General features: G+C 47.5%; 1 protein-coding gene across 2 annotated transcripts in view; it reads right to left on the bottom strand.

The window, feature by feature from the left end:
* UPF1 (UPF1 RNA helicase and ATPase) overlaps positions 1-22,051 on the bottom strand; it is a 36,670-nt gene extending 14,619 nt beyond the window's left edge. The window contains exons 1-9 of one of the 2 annotated variants that reach the window (XM_041760917.1): positions 21,538-22,051; positions 8,240-8,382; positions 6,321-6,410; positions 3,907-4,074; positions 3,368-3,548; positions 1,655-1,816; positions 886-1,003; positions 636-734; positions 39-147 (exon numbers count right to left, since the gene is read on the bottom strand). In XM_041760917.1, coding sequence (XP_041616851.1) covers positions 39-147; positions 636-734; positions 886-1,003; positions 1,655-1,816; positions 3,368-3,548; positions 3,907-4,074; positions 6,321-6,410; positions 8,240-8,382; positions 21,538-21,768 — 1,301 coding nt within the window. In that variant the 5' untranslated portion in view covers positions 21,769-22,051. The remainder of the gene's footprint in view (positions 1-38; positions 148-635; positions 735-885; positions 1,004-1,654; positions 1,817-3,367; positions 3,549-3,906; positions 4,075-6,320; positions 6,411-8,239; positions 8,383-21,537) is intronic. The other variant, XM_041760918.1, reaches the window with a different exon arrangement.
* Positions 22,052-26,452: the final 4,401 nt, after the last annotated feature.

The following is a 26,452-nucleotide window of genomic DNA, read 5'->3' as shown; positions in this document are numbered from 1 at the left end:
CAGATGCAGTAGTACCTGCAGGGGCAAGGTGGACATACCTATCAAAGGAGGTTGACTTCCATACGAAATCCACCTGGAAGTTATGAGTCACCTCCACAGGTGCACCCACACTGCTCCGAAGCTCAATGGCGATCTCATCGCCATAATCTGTGCCACCGAGTTAAGTTTCATCATTGTCAAAAGCTGGGTTTACCTTTCTGAGGAGCCTTCATTCAGCTACTGAGAAAAAAGACCCTCCCCTGTGCCCAGCACAGAAAACCCAGCCCACCTGGCCCATGTTCTCACTGACAGTCACCACCATGGTGTCTGCACCCCCTACTGCCAGCTCCTGCAATCCTGTGAGCACTGGGGCAGCACCCAGCATGGAGCAGGCCAGGATTCTGATGGAGCCTCCAGAGCCCCAGGACACAGAGCTGGGCAGGCCCTGGCCTCAGGCCAGGCAGTTCTTTGATCAGTTTGATACACATGGTGCACCCTCAGAGTACAACTGAAGAAAAGACTCAGTGGCAAACCCCATCACTCAGAGGGACTCCCACCACCGCCAGCCACCCGCGGAGTCCTTTCCTCCCCGAGGCGACCCCCACACAGGCCACCTGTGCTCAGGATGAGCTCGTCCTTCTTTACACAAAGGATACTATCAGGGACCTTGATGACGTGGCCGATCCCTTTCCAGAGGGGTGCCAGATCCCCTTTGTACCTCAGGCATATCTCATCCCCCTGCATGAGCCGCATGTCTTACAGAGAAAACACAGCAAGAAAGTTAGCGTTTTCAACATGTGCCAAGGCTGCCACCATGAAGAGTTCAAATTAAGGGACACTTTACAAGGGTGAAACTAGGAATTTTATGCTACTTATGGTCACAAATATTTTAAAACTTAAAATCACCTCTTAACCAAATTATGACTAAATCCTCATTACCAGAGTCAGTCTTGGGCAAAGTGAAGTAGGCGATTCTCTTCTTGTTAAGGCCCAGGTCCCACCTGACCGTGATGTTATCTTGAGTCTGAGCACATGAAAAATAAGAGCCCTGTTAGCCTGAGACACAGACACGGGCCTGGACTCCTCGTGTCTGGGTTTCCACAGGTGTGTGCCCTACGGCGACCTTACGAGCCATGATGTCAGGGTGCAGCACACAGCACCCAACAGCCTGCAACACCAACAAGGGCACATCCGGGAGAGAAGCCATTAGGACCCCCAGAACCCGCTCAAGATGACCAGGAGACCCCCACACGACGTCTGCTCTCAGAGGTGGCTTTTCTGTGAACCGTGGAGGGAGAAGGAAGCTGGCGGCCGATCCTCGGAGCTCCCGCTTCCTACATGTGTTCTTCAGGAGACTGGTACAAGGAGTGCCCTCAGCGTGCCATGGGCTCCTCAGCTCCGACTCTCATAGCCGTGGGCAAAGGCTGCGACCCCAACTGCGAGGGATTTTTGTTGGATTTTAAATCAGAAAACACTCGGTGTTTAGCTCTGAACAACCGGGCGTCTGCCCAAGGGTCACTCCCTTGCCTGCCCTCAATCCACCGTTCCGTCTCTCAGGGCACTGCGCCTCTGCCCACGTCAGCATCCGCAGTTTGCAGAGAAAACCGCCCTCCCCAGACCTTAGGAGAGACGCTGTGTTAAAATGACCGAAACCCTCCTGCACACACCACATCACCTGGGACTCTTTCAGTTTCTTATCGTAGTCGGCCTCCAGCTTGACCAGAGGGCCGAATATGTTCTGGTACTGGTAGGCATCCTCGTACCGCAGGAGGACATGCTGCGGCTCCTCGTCCACGCCCGGCTTCTCCAGGTCCTCCAAAGTGGCAGAAGGATTTTCCTAGAAGACAAGCACCACAACTGTTCTTCCCTATTTTCACCTACATACAAAAGGAAGTACACACAGGCTCACTAGTCATTAGAAGAACAGGCCATAGCCACCACCTATCAGAACAAGCCAATGTCAGCCTGTCATTCAGAGAGCACTGGTGGCAGGTGGTGTCCACCCCACAAAGAGAGCCCCTCATGTGATAAAGTGTATGTGGCACAGGGAGGTGGACACGGGCCTGGGTCTTTGCTCCCCCTTCAGCTGTCGCCCCTATTCTTCCCTTGCACAGGGCTACACCAGCAGGGTGAATACTAGCAAAGACACCCCAGGTACACAGCCTGACACACCTGTATCAGCAAGTGACTATATTCTCCAACAAATGCCTAGTCCCTGAACTGGGAGAGAGAATACCTCTTTTGGGCTGCCAGAAAGACCACTAGTCCTCTGGCTGTGTAAACAGAAGAGGAGGCCCATCTTTTCCCCCCACCCCAATTTCCTCCTGACCCTGATTAGGGGCGATACACTCGTCCTTTGCAGGGACAGAACAGTATCTAGGCTGTGTGTGTGGCTATAAACAGAAAAGGTGAAATAGTTCTGGCCATCTGAAAACTGAAGTAGAAAGGTACCTTGCTAGATGACAGTTGAGAACTATTCTGACTTGCACTCAAAGTGAAAATAAATTCACATTTAAGATTTTGGATTATTGGGGGCAGCCCCGGTGGCTCAGCGGTTTAGCGCCACCTTTGGCCCAGGGGCAGATCCTGGAGACCCGGGATTGAGTCCCACGTGGGGCTCTCTGCATGGAGCCTGCTTCTCCCCCTCCCTGTGTCTCTGTCTCTGTGTGTGTGTCTCTCATGAATAAAATCTTAAAAAAAAAAAAAAAAGATTTTGGATTATATGGGCTCCTAATTAAAGTTTCTAGCCCAATTACAAAAACTTTATCACAAAAGCTGAACCAAAAAAACAAAAACAAAAACAAAAACAAAAACAAAAACAAAAACCCACCAAACCAAAAGCTGAACCAGACCCAGAGAAGGGCTTTCCTGGAGAACTAGGTCTGTCACATGGGGTTGGCACTGAACCACCCAAGCTGGAAGCCCCTCCTCTTCACTCATCCAGCTGCTGTGGGCCCTGCCTCTCTGACCTTTGTGACCTGGATCCCTTCTTCCCTGAACATTCACCCCTGGCTTCAGACATGTCACAGGGCCAACGAGATCTTAAAGAATCCGCACAGTCCTATCTCCCCAGGACTACCTCCTCTTGCCATGTCCACCCACAGCTGCCCATAGCCGTCCACAGCCAGTTCTGGTCTTCCTCCTTCCTACCACCCACCCTCACCCTCTGCAACAGGAGAAAAATTCCAGCAACCGGAGCTATCCATTCCCAGAGGCCTGGCAGGAGGTGCCTGTGGGATTCCATCACGGGGCCATTCCAGGTAGGGATGGCAGTCTCTCCCTGGAGTTCCTTCCAGAATCTCTCCCGTTGTGAAGCTAGTCACTCCCAGCAGCTCTCCTTGGACAAGAACAGTGCTGAGGCAGATCTGCATTCTCAGCAGGCCCTCACCTTCCAGAGCTCCTCCAGCTTGTTGATCTGCTGGGCGGTGATCTGCCGAGCCCGCAGCTGCTCCTGCTCAGAAGGGATCTTGACCAGCCAAGAGAGGAAGCAGCGGTCCTGGATGAGGGGCTGCCACTGGGAGCTATCCCAGTTGATGTCCTTCAGGCTGCTCTGACTGGCGCAGGGCTGCCTACAGAAACCAAGGGCAGGGGAAGCCAGGGTGAGGGTGACTGCCACCCCCAAGGCTTACCTTTTATCCCAAAGTGACGTTCCTTGCATTTTATTATGTGATCATATTACCTTTAAATTGCTAGTAATCACTGCCTCTCCCCATGCACTTGAGCTCTGAACTCTTAAAACTCCTAACACTGTTTTTACAGAATTCTTTTTATGATTTAACCAGAACACACCCCAAAAGTTACTCAACATTCCCAGTTCTCTTAACTAGCCCCAGCCCCCAAATATCCTCACACCTCTCTAATGGGCAGAACAGGGCCTACCGGGGCCAAGTGCCCCCACCCCCTCTGAATGGGGGGCTCCGCCCTCACCTGCACAGCAGCACCACTACTGAGTCAGCCTTGGCAGGGATGAAGCCAAGGAGGAAGACATTGCGGCAGCCACAGTTGTAACACTCCAGGACTGTCTCCCCCAGGGGCCCATCCTTGTGCAGAGTCACCTCTTTGCATTTTGCCCTCACGAGGTGATTTACAATGTGGCTGAAACCAGGAAATGATAAATAGTTAACACCCAAAGTTTGGCTTTTCACCACTTCCAATTTTCGAGCCCCCCGTTAAAAGTTCCGGTACCGTTCACAGTCCATTAGCAGGGGCGGTCACACCTCATCCATCTGGCATCCCAGGGGGCCAGCCCGCCCCTGAACTGGCTCCCCACTGAGCGCAAAAATCAATCCGACTTGAACAGCCTTTAAGGAAAACTTTCCTAACACGTTTCACATAGTTCCTGCTTCTTTTTTTTTTTTAGTTCCTGCTTTCTGAAATCCTATGTATGGGGCCTGAATAAACCTATCAGTGGGGCCAAGGCTGCTGTCCCGGAGAGGCAGGAGGCCTGCCCCTTCCTCGGTTCCTCTCCGCTTGCTGAGGCTTCTGGGCTGCTGCTGCTCTCGAAGAAGTTGCTTCTCCAGGCCCCTGTGCCTGCTTCCAGGAGCAACAGCCCCTCCTAATTTGCTGCAGGCCAGGAAACTTGATAACCAAACGTATTAGAAACCTGAGGACAGTAAAAAATATAGAGCAGCGGGGCTCAGGGCTACTCTCAGGAAGCACAAGGCCCGCTCTGAACTGTCTGAAACCCCACTGTCTCAGCTCTTTCCTTGCTGCTGGGCGGCTAGGACTCTGCTGTCCTTCCCATTTCCGGGACACAGCTCACCTACACCTGGGGCTTGCAAACTCCGCCCTAAGACAATCCAGCCGGGCATGTAGCCCACAGGTGGTGCTTGGCTCTGTCTTAGGCTCTCCCAGCTACCTACAGCCTTGCTGCGGGTTGGTCAGACACCAAGCACACCTGCCAAGCTTCCAGACTGCCCTGCTGCTGCCCTCCCTCACCTCGGGGAAACCCCTTCTGTGACAAGCTTTAGCTCAGATGCCACATTCTAACTCTCTCTAGCTTCATGAAGCCAGCCGTCACCACTGTGCACCCAGAGAACACCCACTCTTCTGAAGCTATCACAACCGGGCATTTTTAACCAGACTGATTTCCTCTGGTCTTTTCTGCACCCGCCCCTCCAGGTTACACTGGAAGAAGCTCCCTGAAGGTAAGTGCCCCACAATTTTTACAATCTGGTCTCATGCAAAAATGCAGTGTGGTTCACAGAGTCTGTTTTCTCTTAGAGGCTTTTGCTCACTTCTCTGATCTTGGCTCTACTGACCGGAAGCTGGGGTTGCCAGCTAAGAAGTTTTATTTAATTGCTTTTCCTGCAGGAGAGGAACTAATGCAAACACAGTAATGCTGAAATTACCCAGAACATTCTGAAAATGGGATATGAATCCGGTTACCCTGAAGATGCTTTTCCTTTCAAATCTTTAGAATTAAGTATTAGCCCACTTTCTTGCCTCACTCAGAACCCTACAATTCGCACTGCTAACTCTAAGATGACAAGAGATCAGATCTGACCACTGTGTCCTTAGGCAGCACGCATGAAATGGTGAAGCCTGGCCTGCAGCTGTTGAAGACACAGGAAGGGTGGGGACTCTGTGCAAATATACCTGCCTATGGGGTTTTGTCACTGTATGTCTCTAAAACACGACCCCCAGAAGATGCTCCTTTCTTGCTGACAACCTGGAGCTCTGTCTCACAAGACTGTTCCACTTCTCCAGAACAGTGCTGTGAGTTGTCACACATCACAGCAGCTCTGGAGAAGCCACCAGGACTGGACCCTCCCTTGGAATCCAAGCACCAGCACAAAACTGGTCTCACCCCAAACACAAAACAAGAGACCCAGTCACAGCTGCTGCTGATCAACAGCAGGAAGGGAAGCCCAGAGACGACGGTCAAGTGAACTTAATTTAATCCGATGATTCAGGATCTGGCCCGTATTAGCCTCAGGACTGCTCCGATGAGCTAAGGCCAGAGGGAGCCTTCTCAGGAAGTGGCTCCCATGGATGCCCATTACTGTCTTGGGAACATCCTCCCCAGGCACCCAGTAATGAAGATGAACGGGCGTGCCAGGAGCTCATCTTGCAGAAAAATATAAATAAAAACGGGGAAGGAGAATTAAGCCAACCCTACTTGCATAATAAAAAGAACCACAGAGAATAAATCAAGGGTAAATACATTAAGGCATTCACACACCACCATCTGTTTCAAGTTAAACCAGTCACAGAGGAGGGGAAAAACCAGGTTTGTTAGCGTGATTTTATATTGTGCTTTTGCTTCAACATTTCCATAATTTACACACAAATCTGAGCACAGCATTGATTAAAGACACATGCACGGTCTGATTATCTACCTGCCAGAAGTATTTCCACGCCCGTTACAGAACCACTTCTTGCTGGTGTTACAGTAAACCACGCAAGCAGGATCGTGTATTCCGCAGTAACTAAAAAAGTCAAAACATCAACAGTTAAATCTGGAAGGTCTCTCTCTGGTTTTAATTTGGCAAGATGTAAAATTCTTTCCTCTTACAACATTTTTAAATTTTTCATTAAACACATACTCAAACCCAACAATCCCACTAGCAAAATCCAATCAGTTAGCAGCAGAGACTTCCCAACCCCTACAAAGCAGAGAAGGGGTATACAGGGCGCCGTGGAGGCTTCCGAGAGAAGCCCTAGGCAATAGCAAAGCCCCTGCCAGGTGAGGGGTGAGAGCTGTGGAAAATGCCAGGGGAACCCAATAACAAGGTCTGACACCCCAAAACAACCCCTAGCCACCCCGCTTTGGCCTTAAGTTTCAGGAACCATGACTTATAAAAGCAGGAAAATCAGCATCCCTGGCTCTGAACACACAAGTCGAGCGGTGCATTCACAAGGCACTCCACTCTCCAGCAGAGGGCGCCATGCTCCCGGGAACGCTTTGCTCATACCCAGCAGCAAAGGGTCTCTGGCTGACTTGAGCTCAAGCTTAAAAGGAGCACCTCAAGAGAGCCCCCAGCCTCATTCTTCTGAAAATCAACATATCAAAAACAAAAAATGGCTAACCACGGAGTTCTTTATGTGGATAAAACCAAGACTGAGTCTCAAGAATGTGCTCCAGTCAAGAACCTTACCTCTCCAACACCCTACACCATGGGGATAGCTGGGAGGGTGAGGGGTGTCAAACTTTAACCACCTGCAGCTTTACCAGAACCACTTCTCCAGCATTTGTGTAGATAACAGGAATACTAACACATACGTAAAATCATTTGTAAAGGAGTGAAAAAAGAGCCAAAATAAAGTTAAAAAGCCGAAAGAAAGAGGAAAGAAAGAAAGAGGAAAGAAAGAAAGAGGAAAGGAAGGAAGGAAAGGAAGGAAAGGAAGGGAAGGAAGGGAAGGAAGGGAAGGAAGGGAAGGGAGGGAAGGGAGGGAAGGGAGGGAGGGAGGGAGGAAGGAAGGAAGGAAGGAAGGAAGGAAGAAAGAAAGAAAGAAAAGAAAAAAGAAAAGAAAAGAAAAGAAAAGAAAAGAAAAGAAAAGAAAAGAAAGAAAAGTCTGCCCACAGAGCAGGGGAAAGAGCAGCACTCTGTCCTGTGGCGGGCACAGACTTCAGAAGGTCAGCATGCCTGGGAGACAGGCAACACAGTGCTGGAGCCCAGGCCCAAAATGGCACTGACTTGCCAGGTGCCCTGTACAAGACCAATCACCTCTTTTGGTCTCAATTTCCCTGTCTACATATAACAAAAAACAAGAATAAGTCCATTCTTAAGGGTCCATCCAAATATAAGGGATAGGTCCTGCTACAGATGAGAATTCCAAACTTGGTCAACAAGTAGTTCTATCCACCGACTATTCAATTCTAATTTTTCAGAAGTTTTGAACAGATCAGAGAGGCAGATATGTTAAAGTATCCTATGATCATCTCTTCGTAAGAGAAATCTTAGCTGCTTTTTACCCTCTAAACCCAAGGTAAACCCTTTTTACCCTTACACCAAATATAAGTACTTCATTTCAAATGAGTGAGTAGGACAGGTACTGGGAACCACGAGGACCTGACAGAAGGCAGAGAAGGGAAGCCTCTCCCCTACCCTCTGGGGGAATGAGGGTATGAGGGTGCTGATCCCACCCTCCTGCCCAGTAACAAGGACTATGTATATATAGGCCTGAAGAACCTCCTTATTTTTGTAATACCAAATGTCACAGTTCACAGTCTTAGATGGACTTCCAAAGCCAGCAAATCCACCTGGAATGCAAAAGCTCTGGGAGGTGAGTCTGTGCCTCTGCCATCCGCCCTTACCTGCAGGCATGTACAGGGAGATCCTTTGTGTAATAGGTATCTTCTTCATCTTCTTCAAAGTTCAACTCAGCCAACAACTGGCTGGTCTTGGCCACGCTGTCATCCACGGCCCCATTCTGCAGAATGCCCTCTGGTCCACCGACCTACAGCAGAATAGCAGCATCACCATGCAAGGCTGCAGCTCTCGGGCCTTAGCCCAGGCACACGGCTTCTCCCCAAATGAGCAGCCACAAGCACCTTTCCATGAAGCACTGGCCTGCTCACTACTTTGAAACAGTTCAGCTTCTTCTGATTGGAGTTTTCCCACTCTCTGCCTCCCTATTTAACCTACCTGGTCAAAAACAGGGTGCTGGTGGCCTAGGTCATCCACCATGCCTCTTGCATATCCCGGTCCAACCCCATCTGGTCACAGAGACATGACCCAACCAGGATGCTGAAGAAAGAAAACACTTCATTCCCATGACTGAGGGCCACAAGGAACAAGATGACTTTTTACAAAGCAGTTGCAATCCCCTCTGGGGACAGTTGCACACGTCAGGCCAGACAGCCTGGAATCCCACCACAGAGAAGGGTCCTGTCAAAGCCTAAGCCAGAAGTAAAGGTCGTGTACACTGGAGATGTGGGACAGCAGTTCTCTCGTTAGTATTTCCTCCAATGCCAGTTTCCCTCTCTGGAGGGCAGCCCTTCTTCATTATGAATCAGAAGTTCAACGTTTAAGACAACCTTCCGAAATGAGGCTATAAACTTACTCCACATATTACCTTTTGTATGTTACAACAGCAAAAGCATAAAACAGACGATTTTAACAGTAAGCCATGAATTTCACAGGCACTTCTCCTGAGCTCAAACGTCCATTCAGAGGCACATAGATTCAGTTTGCCAGAGAGTAACAGGCATTCCTAAAGCCACCTCCAGGAACCTCAGGTGGCGGTCAACAGTCCTTTTCATCTCTCCCCACAGAAGGAGGAGATGACACATCTCCCACACAAGGCTGGGTCAGGCAGCAGGAGAGTGGAGTGGTGATGAGGACAGGGAGGAATGACAGGGCAACCCCAGGGCACCAGGTCTCTCTGTGAGACAAGATCTGACACTGGTCTCTTTCCCTCAAAAAGCCCCTGCCACCTGAGCTATGCCATGTGGGCCCGCTCAAGCCAGCAGCGCCTGTAGGGCCTTTTTCCCTGTCCACTGCTCCAGCCAAGGCAACTGTAAGATTCTAAAGACAGCAGCTCAGGGGCACCTGGGTGGCTCAGTCGGTTGAACACTGGATTCTTGGTTTCAGCTCAGGTCACGATCTCAAGGTGGTGGGATTGTGCACCCCCCACCCCCACATCGGGTTCTATGCTGCTCAGTTTGGTTAGGATTCTTTCCCTCCTCCTCTCCCTCCGCAGAGTGTTCTCTCTCAACAAAATAAATAGTATCTTTAAAAAAGAGATAAAGAGGGGAATCCCTGGGTGGCGCAGTGGTTTGGCGCCTGCCTTTGGCCCAGGGCGCGATCCTGGAGACCCAGGATCGAATCTCACGTCGGGCTCCCAGTGCATGGAGCCTGCTTTTCCCTCTGCCTGTGTCTCTGCCTCTCTCTCTCTCTGTGTGACTATCATAAATAAAGAAAAAATATATTTAAAAAAAAGAGATAAAGATAGCAGTTCTCTTGGGAATGCATAAGTCCAGAATCAGGAGTGCTATGCCCCTCAGGGGGTGTTCCAAAAATTGCAGTGGTGCATTTGGGTTGTAAGTAGGAGGTCTAAACCTGTGTCTATAATGGTCTCAGCCCAGACCAGAACCCTATTTCAGAGCCTCTGCCACTACTTTAATGTACTTTTTTCAGGTAGGCAACAACCAATTGAAACGCAAGAAAACCATGCTTTGTTCGAAGAAAGAAAAAGTTTTTTCAAAGAAAAATCAAAATTAACTTTTGGATTTTAATGCAGATAAGTTAGTGCTATAACATAATCATTAACATTTGTGAATCCCTGATATCTTTTTAAAATTATGGTAAAATACACACAATATAAACTGTACCATTGCAACCATTTTTAAGTGTACAGCTCAATGGCATTAAATACATTCGTATTATTCTACAACCATCACCATCATCTATCTCCAGAACTTTTTCATCTTCCCAAACCAGAACTGTCCCTATTAAACACCAACTCCCCATTCCCCTCCCCCAGCCCCTGAAGCCCCCCATTCTAGTTTCTGTGAATCTGACTACCCTAGAGACCTCATATAAATAGTCTCATAGCATTTGTCTTTTTGTGACCAGCTTATGTCACATAGCATAATGTCTTCAGATTCACTCATGTTGTAGTAGGTGTCAGAATGTCCTCTTTTAAAGCTGGGGCACCTGGGTGGCTCAGTTAAGCATCTGACTCTTGATTTCAGCTCAAATTATGATCTCAGGGTTGTGAGATCGAGCTCCACACTGGGTGTAGAGCCTGCTTGAGATTCTCTTTCTATCTGCTCCCCCCCGCCATCATCACCCACTCACATGTGTGCTCAAAGGAAAAAAAAAGTTCCTTTTTTAGGGCTGAATAACATTCTACTCTATGGATATACATTTTGCTTATCCATTAATTCTTCAGTGGGGACTTGGGTTTCTTCTACTTTTTGGCTGCTGTGAACATAGTATATATACAAATTATCAAATCCCTACTTTCAATTCTTTTGGGGATACGCCCAGAAATGGGCTTGCTAGATCTTATGGTAATTCTGTGTGTCCTATTTTTGAGGAACTGCCATAGTATTTTCCACAGAGGCTACACATTCTCCATTCCCACCCACAGTGCACAAGGGTTCCAACTTCTCCACAGCCTCATCGATACTCATTATCATTGTTTTGTGTGTGTGGTTTTTTTTTTTTTTTAAATAGCCATCCTAATGAATGTGAGGTGATCTCATTATAGTTTTCATCTGCATTTCTCTGATAGCTAATGAAGCTGAGCATCTATTCACGTGCTTGTTGGTCACTTGTGTATCTTCTTTGGAGAAATGTCTACTGAAGTCCTTTGCCCATTTTTAATTGATTGTTAAGGTTTTTTTGTTGTGTTGTCCTCTGAAATTCTGGTAGTTGGCTATCATTTCAAAAAGTCACCCCTCTGGCTTCCCCTGACACATGCAGTGGCGATACTATGTGTGAGGCTACTCACAGGGCCAGCGCTGCTCGCTCACAAGGTCTCCTGGTATGATTGCCCCTAGGCACACACAGTGTATGTGACAAGTTATGGCACCCGGATTTAACCTTATGGCAGTGAAGGAAGTATACATATCACACTTCAGAAGGCAACAATTAGAAACCGACATCTGTGATCCCACTTCAACTCAATACACTGCTTTCCCAAATACTTGAGGTAACAAAGTTGTTTTTTTTTTTTTTTAAGATTTATTTATTTATTCATGAGACACAGAGAGAGAGAGAAAGAGATAGAGAGAGGCAGAGACACAGGCAGAGGGAGAAGCAGGCTCCATGCAGGGAGCCCGATGCAGGACTCGATCCCAGAACTCCAGGATCATGTCCTGGGTCAAAAGCAGGCGTTAAACCACTGAGCCACCCAGGGATCCCCGAGGTAACAAAGTTTTTAAGAATATTAAGAAACTCAAACTTCTTTTTACTTGATCTAAAAGTGTTCTTTCCATAGATCTGATAACCTGAACTTAGATAAATGGATATTGACACCTTTTATGACTTAACTTTGATCAGCTTTCATCTTTCCAGAGAGAAATGTGGTACTTTTCCAATCTAATCTCAGCAGAAAAACACCTTAAAACCCAAGATCACCTAAGAAGGTGGTCTAGGAAGGAATCAGCATGTGGGCCCACCTCTCAAGCTCAGAACAGTACTTACATTTTTAAATGGCTGGATTAAGTGCCTAATAATATCCTCAATTTGCTGCTTCTCCTGTAAAGTCTAGAATATTTACTATCTAGTCCCTGAAGAAAATGTTTACAGATTATTTGTCTAGAACAACTCCTAAATTTTTTTATCAGGTTGCATAAGCTTTTACATATAAATAAATGTCCTTGGTGATATCTGAATCTTTACTTTCCTGAAATATCAAACTTTGTACATAGAGTAATATAGAAAAGTGCATACCACCCAGGTGCTCTCTTTCAGAATTCCTGGGGGACAATATGATACAGATACAAGGTCAGGTAGACTTTCCACACCTCCACTAAAGCCGGGGAAGCTGAATAGAAGAGTTCAGATTTCCAAAGCCCCAGTAGTCCTCCAGCTTCCTGGTTGGGGAACATGTGGACGTGCACACACATGAGCGCATACACATATTCCCAGTTCCCATGCAGCCCCATTCCTGCCCAGCTATGATCTGGCCACAACACAAACTGGCTTCTATAGCTAGGTTGTTAGTTTCTCCCTCTACTCTCTGGAAAGCTTTAAGATAAACGTTAACTTCAAAAATATATTTGACCCCAGAAGCTATAATTAAATTAGTTAAAACACAGCACTAGAGAGCACAGAGAGGTCTTACAACCCGTGCCAGGTGACCTGACAGGAGGACTGTAGGGTCCTGGTCTTTGGCCAGTACAGGACTGAGGTCCTCTGAGGTTATCAACCTCTCACTTCCAGCCAGGATCCCTGAGGCCTGCCAGGCTGAGGTGCAAGACACCCCTGCAACCACAGGCACACCAAGCCCACCCCCAGGCACCACGTCACTGGGGAAACAGTTCATTCCCTCACCTCTGCTCTGAGTTTGAAGTACACCTTCTCTGCTATTTGAAGTATATCTATGAGCTGCTGAGCTGATCAAGGCTGCAGGCAGAAATTTCTGCCCAGGGACAGTTCCATACAACCAAGTACAGAACTCAAGATTGTGCACATCAGAGTAGCAGGAAGAGCAATCACTTCAGACCTACATTGACTCCTCAATGTCTGAAAAGTGTTATTTTTTTTTAAAGATTTTATTTATTTATTCATGAGACACACACACGGGGGGGGGGGGGGGGCAGAGACCCAGGCAGAGGGAGAAGCAGACTCCATGCAGGGAACCCAACCTGGGACTCGATCCCAGGACTCCGGGATCACACCCTGAGCCCAAGGCAGATGCCCAACCTGTCAAGCCACCCAGGCATCCCTTAAGTATTTTTTTTTTAATCTCAAGGTTTAAATAAAAAGAGTGGGAAGTCCCCTTTCCCTCAGTGTGGCCCCAGGCAGAGGGGAGTGGCAGAATCTCTAAGCCTTACCTAAGGAAAAGGCTAATAACAGAAGTTCTGGCCTTCCCCCAGCTTTTGAGAAAGTTCCAAAACTACAGAAAATGAACAACACACACCCGTCACCTGAATCCACCAGCCACTCACATTTTGCCATGCTTGCTCTCCCCCTCTACACACACACACTTTTATTTTCCTGATCCATTTCAGAGTCACAGGCCCCAGGAAAAGCACTTTCTCCATATAATCATAATACAGCTTCCAACTGGAGAAAAATACTGATGAAATTGATAGAATATTGCTATCTAATGAGCATGGTCACAATTCCCCAACATCCTAATAACGTCCTTTGTAATTTTTTACATTCAAGACCTAGTTAACACATTACTTGTAATGTCTCTTTAGCCTTCTTTAATCCCTTAGTTTTAACCATATGTAAATGATGAGATTCAACCATTTCTGACCTATGAGGATGACGTCACACGGTCCAACTCAAGAGCCTGGTCCCCAGCTTCTGGACAGAAAGGATCCTCACCAGCCTCTTCTTTACAATGGACCCTTTTCCTGGTCAGCATGCTGATTGAATCTAGCCCTATAGTTCATTTCAATGCTGAGTATTCCTGACATGTCTGAGGCATCCCTAGCTAGCCTTGGGCTGCCCCTGTCTGCTGGGATCACCACTCTCAAACCCACTCCATACCTGCAGGGAGAAGGCAGTGTGTGACAAGGGGGTTCAGTCCAGAAGCAAGGACACCTCACAGGACAATAACCCCATCTAGACCCCAGCTCAGGGGCATGAAAAGGAGAGAGAGGGACTGCCCTGGAGAGCAGGAACAAAAGACAAGACAATCATATTAACGCTGGGCCTCACAGGGGCCCAGATCAAGCCAAGACATTTTCTGACAAGTGAAGAATCTGACTGTGGAGAAAGGGAAGCCCCGAGTACTAGATGATCCCAAAAACTATTGATGGTGCTGTTCATCTGACAACAGCAGTACTATGACAAAAAAAAACCACCTTTTTGTTTCCAGAAATGCGCACTAAATATGAAAGGTCAAAATGAGTGTGTATTGCTAGCTCATATGGCTCAATCTCAGAAGGAAGGGTAAAATGACATGTTGGATTCACTTTATAACTATTTGGCAACGAACAAAAAAGGGGGAGAGGAAAATCTTCACAACTGCTGAATTGAGGAGATGGATGGTCAAGGTTTGTTTTACATAGAGAATTCATAACCAACATTTTTACATAATACAGATGGACAAGGTGGCCTCCTAGAAACTGGGTTATTAACTCTATAGAGCCATGCACTCAAAAAGACTAATGGAAAACAAGCACAGCTCCGACCAAACACCTTCCAGTCCAGGATAAAGAGAGCAACCTCCCCAGATTCACGGTCATCCCTGGCCGCTGAGCTCTGCAAGGAGCTAAGCAGAATGGAGGGTGCCATGCTCAGTTGTGACAAAGGGCTACCTGCAGAGCTCAGCAAGCAGCCTATGTCTAGAAATGTCTAGAAGCCACCCTGGCAAAAGTCTGGAGGAATCCTAAGAAGCCTGGCTTGGCTCTGTAGTCCAGCTCACAAGCTGCTACCAGACCAAGGCATATTAAAAGCCAACAATGACCCTTTCTCAGCATCCCAGTGTTTTATCAGAGGAAGCAGCAGGATTCGGCTATCAAGGAAAGCTCCTCTGGCAAGAAGAGTTCAAAGACCCCCTGAGCATAAGACCCAGAGACCTAGAAAAGGGAACACTGAAGACTCAGCCAGATTTGCTGCCCTTCTGCACCTTCCAGGCCACACTGTTCTGGGTCCCACTGAGCAGAGCTGGGTGTCAGGACCTTTTCTGTGGTCAGGACTATCCCATACCACTGAAAGACCACCCTGCCAGGGTGGCAACCCACAACTACCCACAATCTGCCCCCTCCAGACTCTATGCACGCTGCTCTGATGGGCCTTTCTCTCCTGCAGGGCTTCTCACCCTTCCTCTCAAAGTAGTGCCTCCAAAGAGTCGGCTGACCAGCACCATTCCCACCCATACCTCCCACCAGTGTGGAGCCCTTCCTCACTCTTGGAGGATCATGGGCTCTGATGAAAATCACACATAGGAGCTAATGCCTGCTCTAGCCATAATTCCTTATGAGGACTCAGGGGCAACAGGTTATCCAGTGCAGTGAACACATCCCAGGAGTGGCCACTCTGGCTGCCTGGTACTGTGATAGCTCACACACTCCCTGGTGCACACAGGCACATATCCAAGCACAATGCACTCTGTCTGAGCTCCCCTTCCAGCCTTGTCCACACTCTGCCAGGTCCACCCACCATCTTAGGGCTCTTCCTCTCAAGTGAGGTCATGGTACCCATCAGCAGCTCTATGAGGCTCCAGGATCAAGCCCAAACCCCTTGGCATGGGATACCAGTCTGCACCCACTCTCCATCTAAACCAAGCCAAAAGTAGTGTCCCATGCCCACTCCTCTGCCTAGCAGGCATGCCCTCCTGAACAACTTAAGGAACACTATTCACAAAGGCTTTCCCTCTGCAGGGCAAACCACTCCCTCTTTTGGGCTGTCATAACCCCTAAGGTCAACTGCAGTCTGGGCATTTCTAACAAAACAACTACAGATGGCAATGGATTCCACTTTGACACTCAGCCTTCACAAAGCACAGCAAGGCAAGGAAGCAGGAACTGCTGAGAGGGCAAGAGCCAAGGACCAAGCTGAAGAGGTTGGCCTGACAACAGATATATGAAGGTTCCCATGCTCATCCTGAAAGCAGTGTGGCCAGGCCGCGGTTCCTGACTTTGAACTCAAGTGGAGGGCTTGGGTACACAGGGTGGTGAATCTCCCCAACATGTGACTGGGAGTGGCCGAACACAGGGTCACTCCATTTCCCTACATTAGAGCTATTGAAGAGAGACTACAAAGTTTAACAGGAGCAAAAATGAAGGAAAAGAAAAGAAAAAGAGGAGTGAAGGAAAATCAAAGACCATGAACAATGTGTGATGATTGAACTCTGCCAATTTACTAGAAAAACACTGAACTGCACACTTAGAAATAAGAGACTGTGTAGTATGTGATCATACCTCAATAAAGCTATCAGAGAGATGTCTCCTTTTTTTGGTTGTGGGAGCTGGAGAGAGAACTTTTTTAGTTAATATTGACAGTGTACTAGTGTTAACTCTGCCCCCAATTCTACTGCATATGGGTTAAGAAATTGGGATAAAGAAAGAGTCATTTCACTTATGTGACTGATACGGAAGCCCTGCCTCTCCCCAAATTGCCCATTGAGTCCGAACCCTTTGGAAACAAACCAGGGAAATCCAATAAGGGGAAAGTGCCAGACAAACACTTGCCAGAGCTCCTGCAAGGTTACCCGTGTCTTATCTCCAATTTTCTCAAGGTGTGCTTATATCACAGCTGAACTGAGTGTTCATGAAACCAGATGGAAAAAGTCCCAAATTTTAAACTCACCACTTTCAGGAACCCCTGAACTATACTGAACTCATTCCTCCTCTTCATAAGCTACAAGCCAGTAAGCAGATGATCTGTTTACCTGGCTGCTCAAGAATATGTCAGGACAGCCTTCCATGATGAATTCTGAAGGCAGCCAGGACTATGGTATTAATGACTAAGTTAGCAACTCTTTAGCCAAGTACCTTACTAGCCAAGTATCTTACCAGTTGAATAGGAAAAACAAGCCCAAGTGTATGTACTCAGCACTACAACTGATGGGGGAACCAAACTGGCACAGTTGGTAGAGAGACTCTTCATCTTAGGGTCATGAGTTCAAGCCCTATGTTGGGCGGAACTTACTTTAAAAAAAAAAAAAAAAAAAAAAAAAGATGCCTGGGTGGGTCAGTGGTTGAGCATCTGCCTTCCGCTCAGGGTGTGATCCTGAGGTCCCAGAATCAAGTCCCACATCAGGTTCCCTGCAGGGAGCCTGCTTCTCCCTCTGCCTCTGTCCCTGCCTCTCTCGTGAATAAATAAAATCTTTAAAAAAGAAAAAAAAGACAACTGATGAAGAGCCCCTGTTTACCTGCTGATGGTCACTGGGGTTGTCCCAGTCTGAGGCTCTCATAAACAAAGCAGGTATAAGTACTCAGAGCAGCCCCAGGTGTAGACAACTGTCTTTGTTTCTCTGCTGGGCCACAGAGGTGTGAACCATTCTACCAGCAAGGTATGACTGTTCCAAGTGGTTTTCCAGCCTTTTAAAGAATCTAAGCCACTCTTATGAGTGGGTAGTGATATCTCCACATGGTCTTGAGTTTCATTGAGGTATAACTGACATACAATCAACAGTGCATGTTTAAAGGATACAATTTTATAAATTGACATACATCCATGTATGTAAACACCCACAATCAAGATAATGAACATATCCATCACCGAGTCTTCTTATGCCCTTTCTCATCCTTCCCTTTTTTTCTCCCTCCCCCAACCACTAATCTGCCTTTTATCACTATTAGTTAGCACTTTCTAGAGCCTTATATGAACAGAATAAGAATCACAGAGTATATACTCTTTGTCAGAATGCTTCTTTTACTCAGTGTAATTATTCTGAGATGCATCCACATCATTGTGTGTGTTAATACTTCATTCCTTTTTTTTTTTTAGCTGGGTAGTGTACCCAACTCTTAGATTTCTTTTTTTTTTTTTTTAAGATTTGTTTTTAAAACATAATAAAGATTTATTTATTTATTTATTCATGATAGAGAGGCAGAGACACAGGCAGAGGGAGAAGCAGGCTCCACGCTGGGACCCCGACGCGGGACTCGATCCCAGGACTCCAGGATCACGCCCTGGGCCAAAGGCAGGCGCCAAACCGCTGAGCCACCCAGGAATCCCCAGATTTCTACCATAATACCTATATTTGAAGAAAACTTGAGAGTACTGACCATCAAAAGGAAATATTCCAACGACTGTAACACCAGCTATTATGCAAAGCACTTCTGAAATTACCTTTCCCTGCCCTTTGAGGGGTGGGGGAATGGCCCAGCAAAGTCAGATAATCAAAAGAAAATGGTCCCTTGTGTCTTAAGGACACTTGACAGGGCTATGTCAGCCCTTGTCATCCTAGGATCTCAAAGGCTTTGAGAAATACCAGTTTTATTTTATAAACAAGAAAACAAGTGTTATTTGAGCTCAGCAGGAGTCACCCTTGCCTGCCATTCTCCTACTCTGGCAGTGACACACATTCTGCCTCTAAATAAGCTTTCAGGTAAAACCAACTGAGCATCGGGCAGCCCAGGTGGCTCAGCAATTTAGTGCCTGCCTTCGGCCCAGGTTGTGATCCTGGAGACCCGGGATCGGGTCCCACGTCAGGCTCCCTGCATGGAGCCTGCTTCTCCCTCTGCCTGTGTCTCTGCCTCTCTCTCTCTCTCTCTCTCTCTCTCTCTCTCTGTCTCTCTCTGTGTCTCACATGAATAAATAAATAAAATCTTTAAAAAAAAAAAAAAACTGAGCAAAACTGGTATCAAATGTGGCTGCACGTTGGGAAACAATCTGGCAGCTCCTGGATGGGTTACCCACAGAGCTACCACACAACCCAGCAATTTCACCTACAGCCACACAGAAACTTGTACACAAGCGTTCACAGCAGCATTATTTATAATAGCTAAAAGTGGAAACAACCCAAACAGCCACCAACAGATGAATGAATAAATAAAATGTGGTCTGTTTATACTGTGAAATATTCAGTCACAGAAAGTAATGGGAGTAGACATATGTTACAACATGGATGAACCTTGAAAACATGCCAGATACAGAAGACCATATATTGTCATTTCTATCAAATGTCCACAGTAGGTAAACCCAAGACATTAAGATTAGAGGTTGCCTGGGGTTGGAGAATGGAGGACCAACAGGCTAAGAGCTGTGGGGTTTCTTTTTAGGGTGATGAAAAATGTCCAAAAATTGATTATGGAGATGGCTGCACAACTGGGAATATACTAAAAGGTACGGAACTGTATACTCTAAACTGGCAAACCATACAGTGTTATGAATTCTATCTCAGGAAAGCTGTGAAACAGAAGTGGCTGCACAGCATTTGATAAGTCACAGCCACTTATCCAATAAGATAAAATCAAAAGGCATTCAGAATGGGTTTTTTGAGTCTTTCTGGAAGCCCCATCGTACAGTTAGCTATACAGCCAACTCCTGAGGACAAATAAGGAAAATCCCAAATGTTGCAGGCAGCCAATGCCACCAACTGGCACATGAAATAATCAACTTTTTTCCACTTTCCAATTCTATTCAGACTTTCCTGCCTCCAAACTTAGGGCCTTCTCTTGCAATAAAAAGGATATTCCCCAAACACAAAAGTTAAGCTACAGGTGAGTGGGTCAGAGTTAATTAAAGGCAAGGAAGGGTAAACCCTTTTGATGTCATGAGAACTCAAATGAGCTAAACTGCAACATTTACCTAATTTGGAGAGTTTAAGGCTCTTGTTTTACATAGATCAGTGTCCAGATGCAGAAAAATAGATCATTTCAACTTAAAGAGAAGGACACACCCTGCAATTAATCACACAGAACTGCAAGGACAATACTAGAAGTCAGAGCTGCTGCTTTATATTAGTTACAGTTTAAAAAGAATTTGCAATAAAATAATTACCTTTCCCAATCCTGAGCTGCCATGAATCCTGGCACATTGCTCAATGGAAAGATTTTTCTCCTTACCCTTCTGGCCATGCTGGACACAAGTTATAGACAGTGCTAACCCAAACATGAGGCCAGGTTTCACATATGTTTAAAAGTAACAAAACTCCTATACTCCCTTTTTACAGCTGTGGAAACAAGTCTACAGAACATGAAACTACAGGTGTTATGAGCTGCCAGCCGCTCATTCATTTCTCCAGGCAAACTCTCTCCTCTCTACCTTCCTCCACCATATGTAAACCAAACTGAAAAAACATACATACTTGCACACCTGTTCTCCCTGATGCTCCACACAACAGGCATCTATTTTTAAGGAATCTGAGGTTAGAATGAGTCAAATGTTTTCTGCTTCTATTAGGGGCTAAAAGAAAATCCAAGTGGGTGGTCTACCCACGGGAGTGACTCAATCAACTAGAATGCAAGCCCTCCTCCCCCAAGGACAGTCTGAGCTCACACTGGATGAGATGGTGTGGCTCCCCCAGCCCTGACGGTGGGTCCTCATACCAAGGGACACCTGTGACAAGGTATCCCAGCCCAAGACCCCAGCCAGTCCCCTCTGCCACACCAGAGCAAGGACCTAGGTTCAGGAAGTGTGAGTGTGATACTTCCCATAACCCAAACTTAAAATATCCAAGTAGCTTTCCCCTAAACATTCACTAAAAACATTCATTAAAAACAAAATTTTCCAACGTGGCGGTACCATTTATGTAAAACCCACTAGCACTACCCCATTGGAGGAACAAACTCAAATCTAACTTTTCCAAGGCAGGGCTGTGGAGTTACATAACAGGTCGGTTTCAGCAACAGGCAATACAAGGAGGAAAAACAAAACGCAACCTGTCTCTTGAATAATCTTAATAGCCAACGAGTATGGGGGTCTCGATAGGTGGCAAAAAATCGGTTTCTGCTGCAGGAGCTTCGACCCTCTCCTCTCCAGCGTCCCAGGACCCGGGGAAATTTGAACCCGCGGCTCAGTAAGCATGATTGGAGGGGCGGGGGGGTGCTGGGACCACAGGTGGGGGGGTGGGGCAAGGAGGACGGATCGGCCAGTGGGGGAACCCAGGCAGATCACCCCGGCGCTGGCTTGAGCAGGGCACGAACGCAGCAGGAGGGAAACTCGGGGACAGGTCATCCCCAACCTGGCCAGGGACCGACCGACGGCAGGTCACCTCGGACACGCCCGGAAGGGACTTCGGGCAGGTGACCTAAGATGCGGCCTGAGGTAGATCCTGAGCAGATCACCCGGACCCAACCACAGCCGGACCCCAAACAGAACTACCCAGGCCCAGCTGGAGACGGGGAACCGGGGCAGGTTACTCCGGGCCCGGCCGGAATGGGAAACTCGGGGAAGGTCAGCCCGGGCCGGGCCTGAGTCGGGGACCCGAGACAGGTTACTCCGGACCCGGCCAGAGGGCAGGACCCCGAGCAGGCTCCCGGGCGCCGCGGCCCAGCCCGGGCTTCCGGCGCCGCCATGTGCCGCTCACCTGCGCGTCCAGCTGTCCGGCCGCAGCGCCCGCGCCCGCGCCGACCGGGCCGCCCGCGCCACCTCCTCCGGGGCCGCCGGGGCCACCCGGGGGCGTCTGCGTCTGACTGGGGAGGGTGAAGTCGGTGAACTCGAACTCCGAGCCCTGTGTGTCGGCGCCGAGCAGCTCGGCTTCCTCGGTGTCCAGGAAGGTGAGCGTCTGAGAACTGGGCCCGTACGCCTCCACGCTCATGGTGCCGCCGAGTAGGGCCCTCAGGCCGGCTCCGCGCCGCACTCGAGCCCGCCGCCGCGCTGAGGCCTAGGCCGCAGGCCTCGGGCCACCACCGCCGCCGCGCCCACGCTCCTGAACCGGACTGAAACGCCCTCCGCGGCGCGAGCTGGGCCAAGAGCCACGCGTGCCGAGCCTCCGCTGCTGCCGCCGAGCCCCTCAGCGCCGCTGCTCCCCTCGGAGCCGCCCGCCGCTCGCAGCCCCCGGCAGGAACCGCCGCCGCTGCCGCTGCCGTGCGCGTGCGCGAGCCCGACGCCGGCGCAGGTGCGCGTGCGCGAGCCCGACGCCGGCGCAGGCGCGCGCGCTCCTCGCGGACGCCTCCAACCGCGCCCGGACGCCCGCAGCTGAGCGCGCCGGCGGAACACTCAGAGCGCACGCGCAGGGGGCGGGTCTTGTAACCGCCGTCGCGGCGGCCGCACGAGGACGTGGTCCCGCCCCAACTGCTGTTCAGCGGCGCGGGGCGGCGAGACCGAGGTAGTTACGCCGGTGTGGGTGGCTGCAGTGCGTCTCGTGAATTGAGCACTACCAGGTTGCTTTACAAAGGTGGTCTCGGAACACCCAGTTGAGGATGCTTGGCAGGGACAGTGTACCTCCATCTCTGGGAGAAGCTCCCTGGGCCTCAATTTCCCCATCTGTAAAATGGGGGTCCTGGCATAGCACAGATAGATGCTCAGTATTCGTTGTTTGAATAAAAGAATGGGGACAGCCCTTAGCACGGAGGTTGGCCACAGGGCAATGGTGGTTGCTGCTGCTTCGGACGATAATCATAATAACAATAATGTCAATTATTAATATAGTAATTATTACATTAGCTATAATAATATATTGTAACTATAGGTTACATTGATTATAATTGCATAATTAATAATTTTAATCTTATTATTCAGAGGCTATACCAAAGTGATTGGGAGTGATTGCTTTGGGGTGAAATCCTGACCTGGACGCCTGCTAGCTGTGTGATTTTGTACAAGTGACTTAACTTCTCTGAATCTAGAGTTTCCTCCCCTGGGAAAGGGAAATACTATCCATTAAGATGGGATGAAGAAGCAATTCTGGATGGCTCTCTGTGTGGAGCCTGTCACTTGATCTCTGGGTGGTGAGTTCGAGCTCCACGTTCCATGTAGAGATTGCTTAAAAATAAAATCTTTTTTAAAATGTTGGGGAAAAAAAGGTGAGATGAAGAATACATGCACTACTATTCACTTCCTGAAGTATTTATAAAAAAAAAATTCAACATGCACCGAAGTTGGCTTGTTCACATTACACAACCTTTCCCAAGGGGAGAATAATGCCCCGACACAGTAGGTGCTCAGTAAAAGTTTGTCCAAGTTCAGCTACTGGTTTATTAACTTCAAGCCTCAGCTTCCTTTTTTATATAGTGACTGGGAAAACCTCTCCACATCCACTTCCCTTTTTGTTGCAAGATTCTGGGGCCTTCTAAATAATTGAAGTCAGTTCACAGGGCTCCTGGTTTGCACACCTACACTAAAAGTTCCTGATTCTGCATGGTTTCTCATTTTCCAATATTCCTGTCATTACATGATAAGAGATTCCTTTTTCTTTCTTTACATCTTTTCTGGCCTCCTACTATGCACTAAAATGTAGGAATAGAGAAATTGAATAATTAGGTTCCCAGAAAAACAGAGTTTAAGAGGAAATTCCAACAAGTCAATGGATGGTTTCAATAAAACACAAAGTCCTCTTTGGAATAGTCAATTGAATTGATAGAAGCATTTAAGACCAATCTGGTAACACCTATCACAGATTTAAATGCCTTTTCCTCCCCTCCGTTGACTTAACATTTCCACTTCTAAAGATTTCCTCTTTATTTTTTAGGTACAGTCACATTTGCAAAATGAAATTTTGGATGATATACTAAAACATTGAAAATGAAGGTGGTAGCAGAGGAATTGTGGGGGACGGGGGGAAGATAGAGCCATATAGAAAACTAGTAGCAGCATGGCAGAAATAAGTCCTTATCTGGAATTACTTAAATGTAAATGGATTAGGGCCACCTGGGTGGCTCAGTGGTTGATTCTGGGGTTCTGGGATCGAGTTCCACTTCAGGCTCCTTGCAGGGAGCCTACTTGTCCCTCTGCCTATGTCTCTGCCTCTCCCTGTCTCTCATGAATACATAAAATCTCTTTAAAAAAAAAAAAAAAAGAGGGACACCTGGGTGGCTCAATGGTTGAGCATTTGCCTTCAGGCTCGGGTCACGATCCCGGGGACCTGGGATTGAGTTCAGCAGCGGGCACCCTGCGGGGAGCCTGCTTCTCCCTCTGCCTGTGTCTCTGCCTGTCTCTGTGTGTCTCTCATGAATAAATACGATCTTAAAAAAAAAAGGCGGGGGGGGGGGGGATCCCTGGGTGGCTCAGTGGGTTTGGCGCCTGCCTGCCTTTGGCCCGGGGCTCGATCCTGGAGTCCCAGGATCCAGTCCTGCTTCGAGCTCCCGGCATGGAACCTGCTTCTCCCTCCTCCTGTGTCTCTGCCTCTTTCTCTCTCTCTCTGTGTCTATCATAAATAAATAAATATTTTTTAAAAAAGGCAGAGATTGTCAGATGGATTTAAAAAAACAATCCAACTAGGGGCACCTGGATGAAGAATCTGACTTTGTTTTGTTGTTGTTATTGATGTTTGTTTGTTTAAAGATTTTTTTGTTGTTGTTGTTTAAAGATTTTATTCATGAGAATAATGAGCATTTGACTTTGGCTCAAGTCATGACCTCAGGGTCCTGGGAAAAAGCCCCAAGTCAGGCTCCCTGCTCAGCAGGAAGCCTGCTTCTCCCTCTCCCTTTGCCCCTCCCCTGGCTCATGTTCATTCTCTCTCTCTCTCTCTCTCAAATAAGTAAAATCTTTTTAAAAATGTAAATAAATAGGGACCCCTGGGCGGCTCAGCGGTTGAGTCTGCCTTTGGCTCAGGGCATGATCCCAGGATCTAGGATCAAGTCCCACATCAGGCTCCCTGCATGGAGCCTGCTTCTCCCCCTGCATATGTTTCTGTTTCTCTCTCTGTATGTCTCTCATAAATAAATAAATAAAATCTTTTTTAAAATATAAATAAATAAAATATTTTAAAAACTGATCCAACTAGATGCTGTCTACAAGAGACTCACTTTATTTTTTTAATTAACATTTTATTAAGATTTTATTTAGATTTCATCTATTAGGAAGATATGATAATTATAAAGATATATGCACCTAACAACAAAGTCCCAAAATACATAAAGCAAATTGGGATAAAATTGAAAGGAGAAATAAACAATTTAATAGTAATTGTGGTTTACAATAGAGAAAAGAAGTCAAAGACTTACCAGAGATTGAAATGTTAGAGTGGATTGTCATTTAAGACCACCCTCAGAGGGTCCAGATGACACACCTTTCAGCATGACTGTGAGAAGTGAATTTGTGGGGGCAGGGGTAGAGGGGAGCCTCAGCATCCTTGAAGAGCTCTCTGATCACTCACCTTTGTAGACCAGAGCTTACAGTGGCAACTGTTGCCATTGAATTGGGAAACCTAAATGTAGTGAGAGTAATTGGACTTTGGAGTGGTAGGAGCCCAGTAGTGGCATTCAACAACCAAAGGCAAGGTAGATGTGGTTACCAAAATGGATAGCAGAGTCAAAGGAGCCATCAGAATAGTCTGAGCAATAGACTATTCTGTATTTTGGACTAGTTGATCATGGTACTCCCAGAAGTAAAATCGATGGGAAGCTTAGTAAATTCTTATTCTGTATAAGCAGAAGAGTTCTAGATCGAGTGAAAAAAAAAAATCTTGAACCATCAAAACAGAGAGCCACAGACCATCCATCTACTTCTGGACTTGAGCCAGTTCACAAACCCGAGTCCCTTGAATAAAAAGGGAAGGCTGAGGAAGGACTCCAGTACACTAGTGAAAACTACACTATTAATCTTTCAGTCTCTCCCATGGGACCCACGGCCCTTTACTAGCGTGACTGTGTGTTGGGGAAACTGCAATAATCAGGCCTTTCAGGGATTACTGGACACTGGCTCTGAATGACACTAATTCCAGGAGACCCAAAATGTCACTGCTGTACACCAGTCAGAGTAGGCCCTTCTGGAGGTGAGATATGGGTCCAGTGAGTCCCCAAACCCATCCTGTGCTTATTTCCCCGGTTCTAGAATGCACAATTGGAATAGATAAACTTAGCAGAATCTTCACATAAGTTCCCTGAGTAATGTTTTTTTTTTAAGATTTTATTTATTCATTCATGAGAGACAGAGAGAGGCAGAGACACAGGCAGAGGGAGAAGCAGGCTCCATGCAGGGAGCCCATGCAGGACTCGATCCCGGGACTCCAAGATCACTCCCTGGGCCAAAGGCAGGCACCAAACCGCTGAGCCACCCAGGGATCCCTCTGAGTAATGGTTTTTATGGGTGAAATAGCAACGGGAAAGCCACTAGAATTGTCTCTACTAAGAAAATGGTAAAACTTAAGCAATCCTGCACTCGTGGGATTCCGGAGATTGGTGCCACCACCAATGACCTGAAAGATGCAGGAGTGGTAATTCTTACTACATTCCCATTCACCTCTCCTCTGTGGCTTGTGCAGAAGACAGATGGAGCTTGCAGAATGACAATGGATTATTGCAAGCTTAACCAGGTTGTAACTCCAACTGCAGCTGTTCTAT

The sequence above is a fragment of the Vulpes lagopus genome, chromosome 7, assembly GCF_018345385.1.
Source record: "Vulpes lagopus strain Blue_001 chromosome 7, ASM1834538v1, whole genome shotgun sequence".
In the NCBI taxonomy this organism is placed as follows: Eukaryota; Metazoa; Chordata; class Mammalia; order Carnivora; family Canidae; genus Vulpes; species Vulpes lagopus.
The sequence above is the reverse complement of the archived record's forward strand: the minus strand, read 5'-3'. Positions and strand labels throughout refer to the sequence as shown.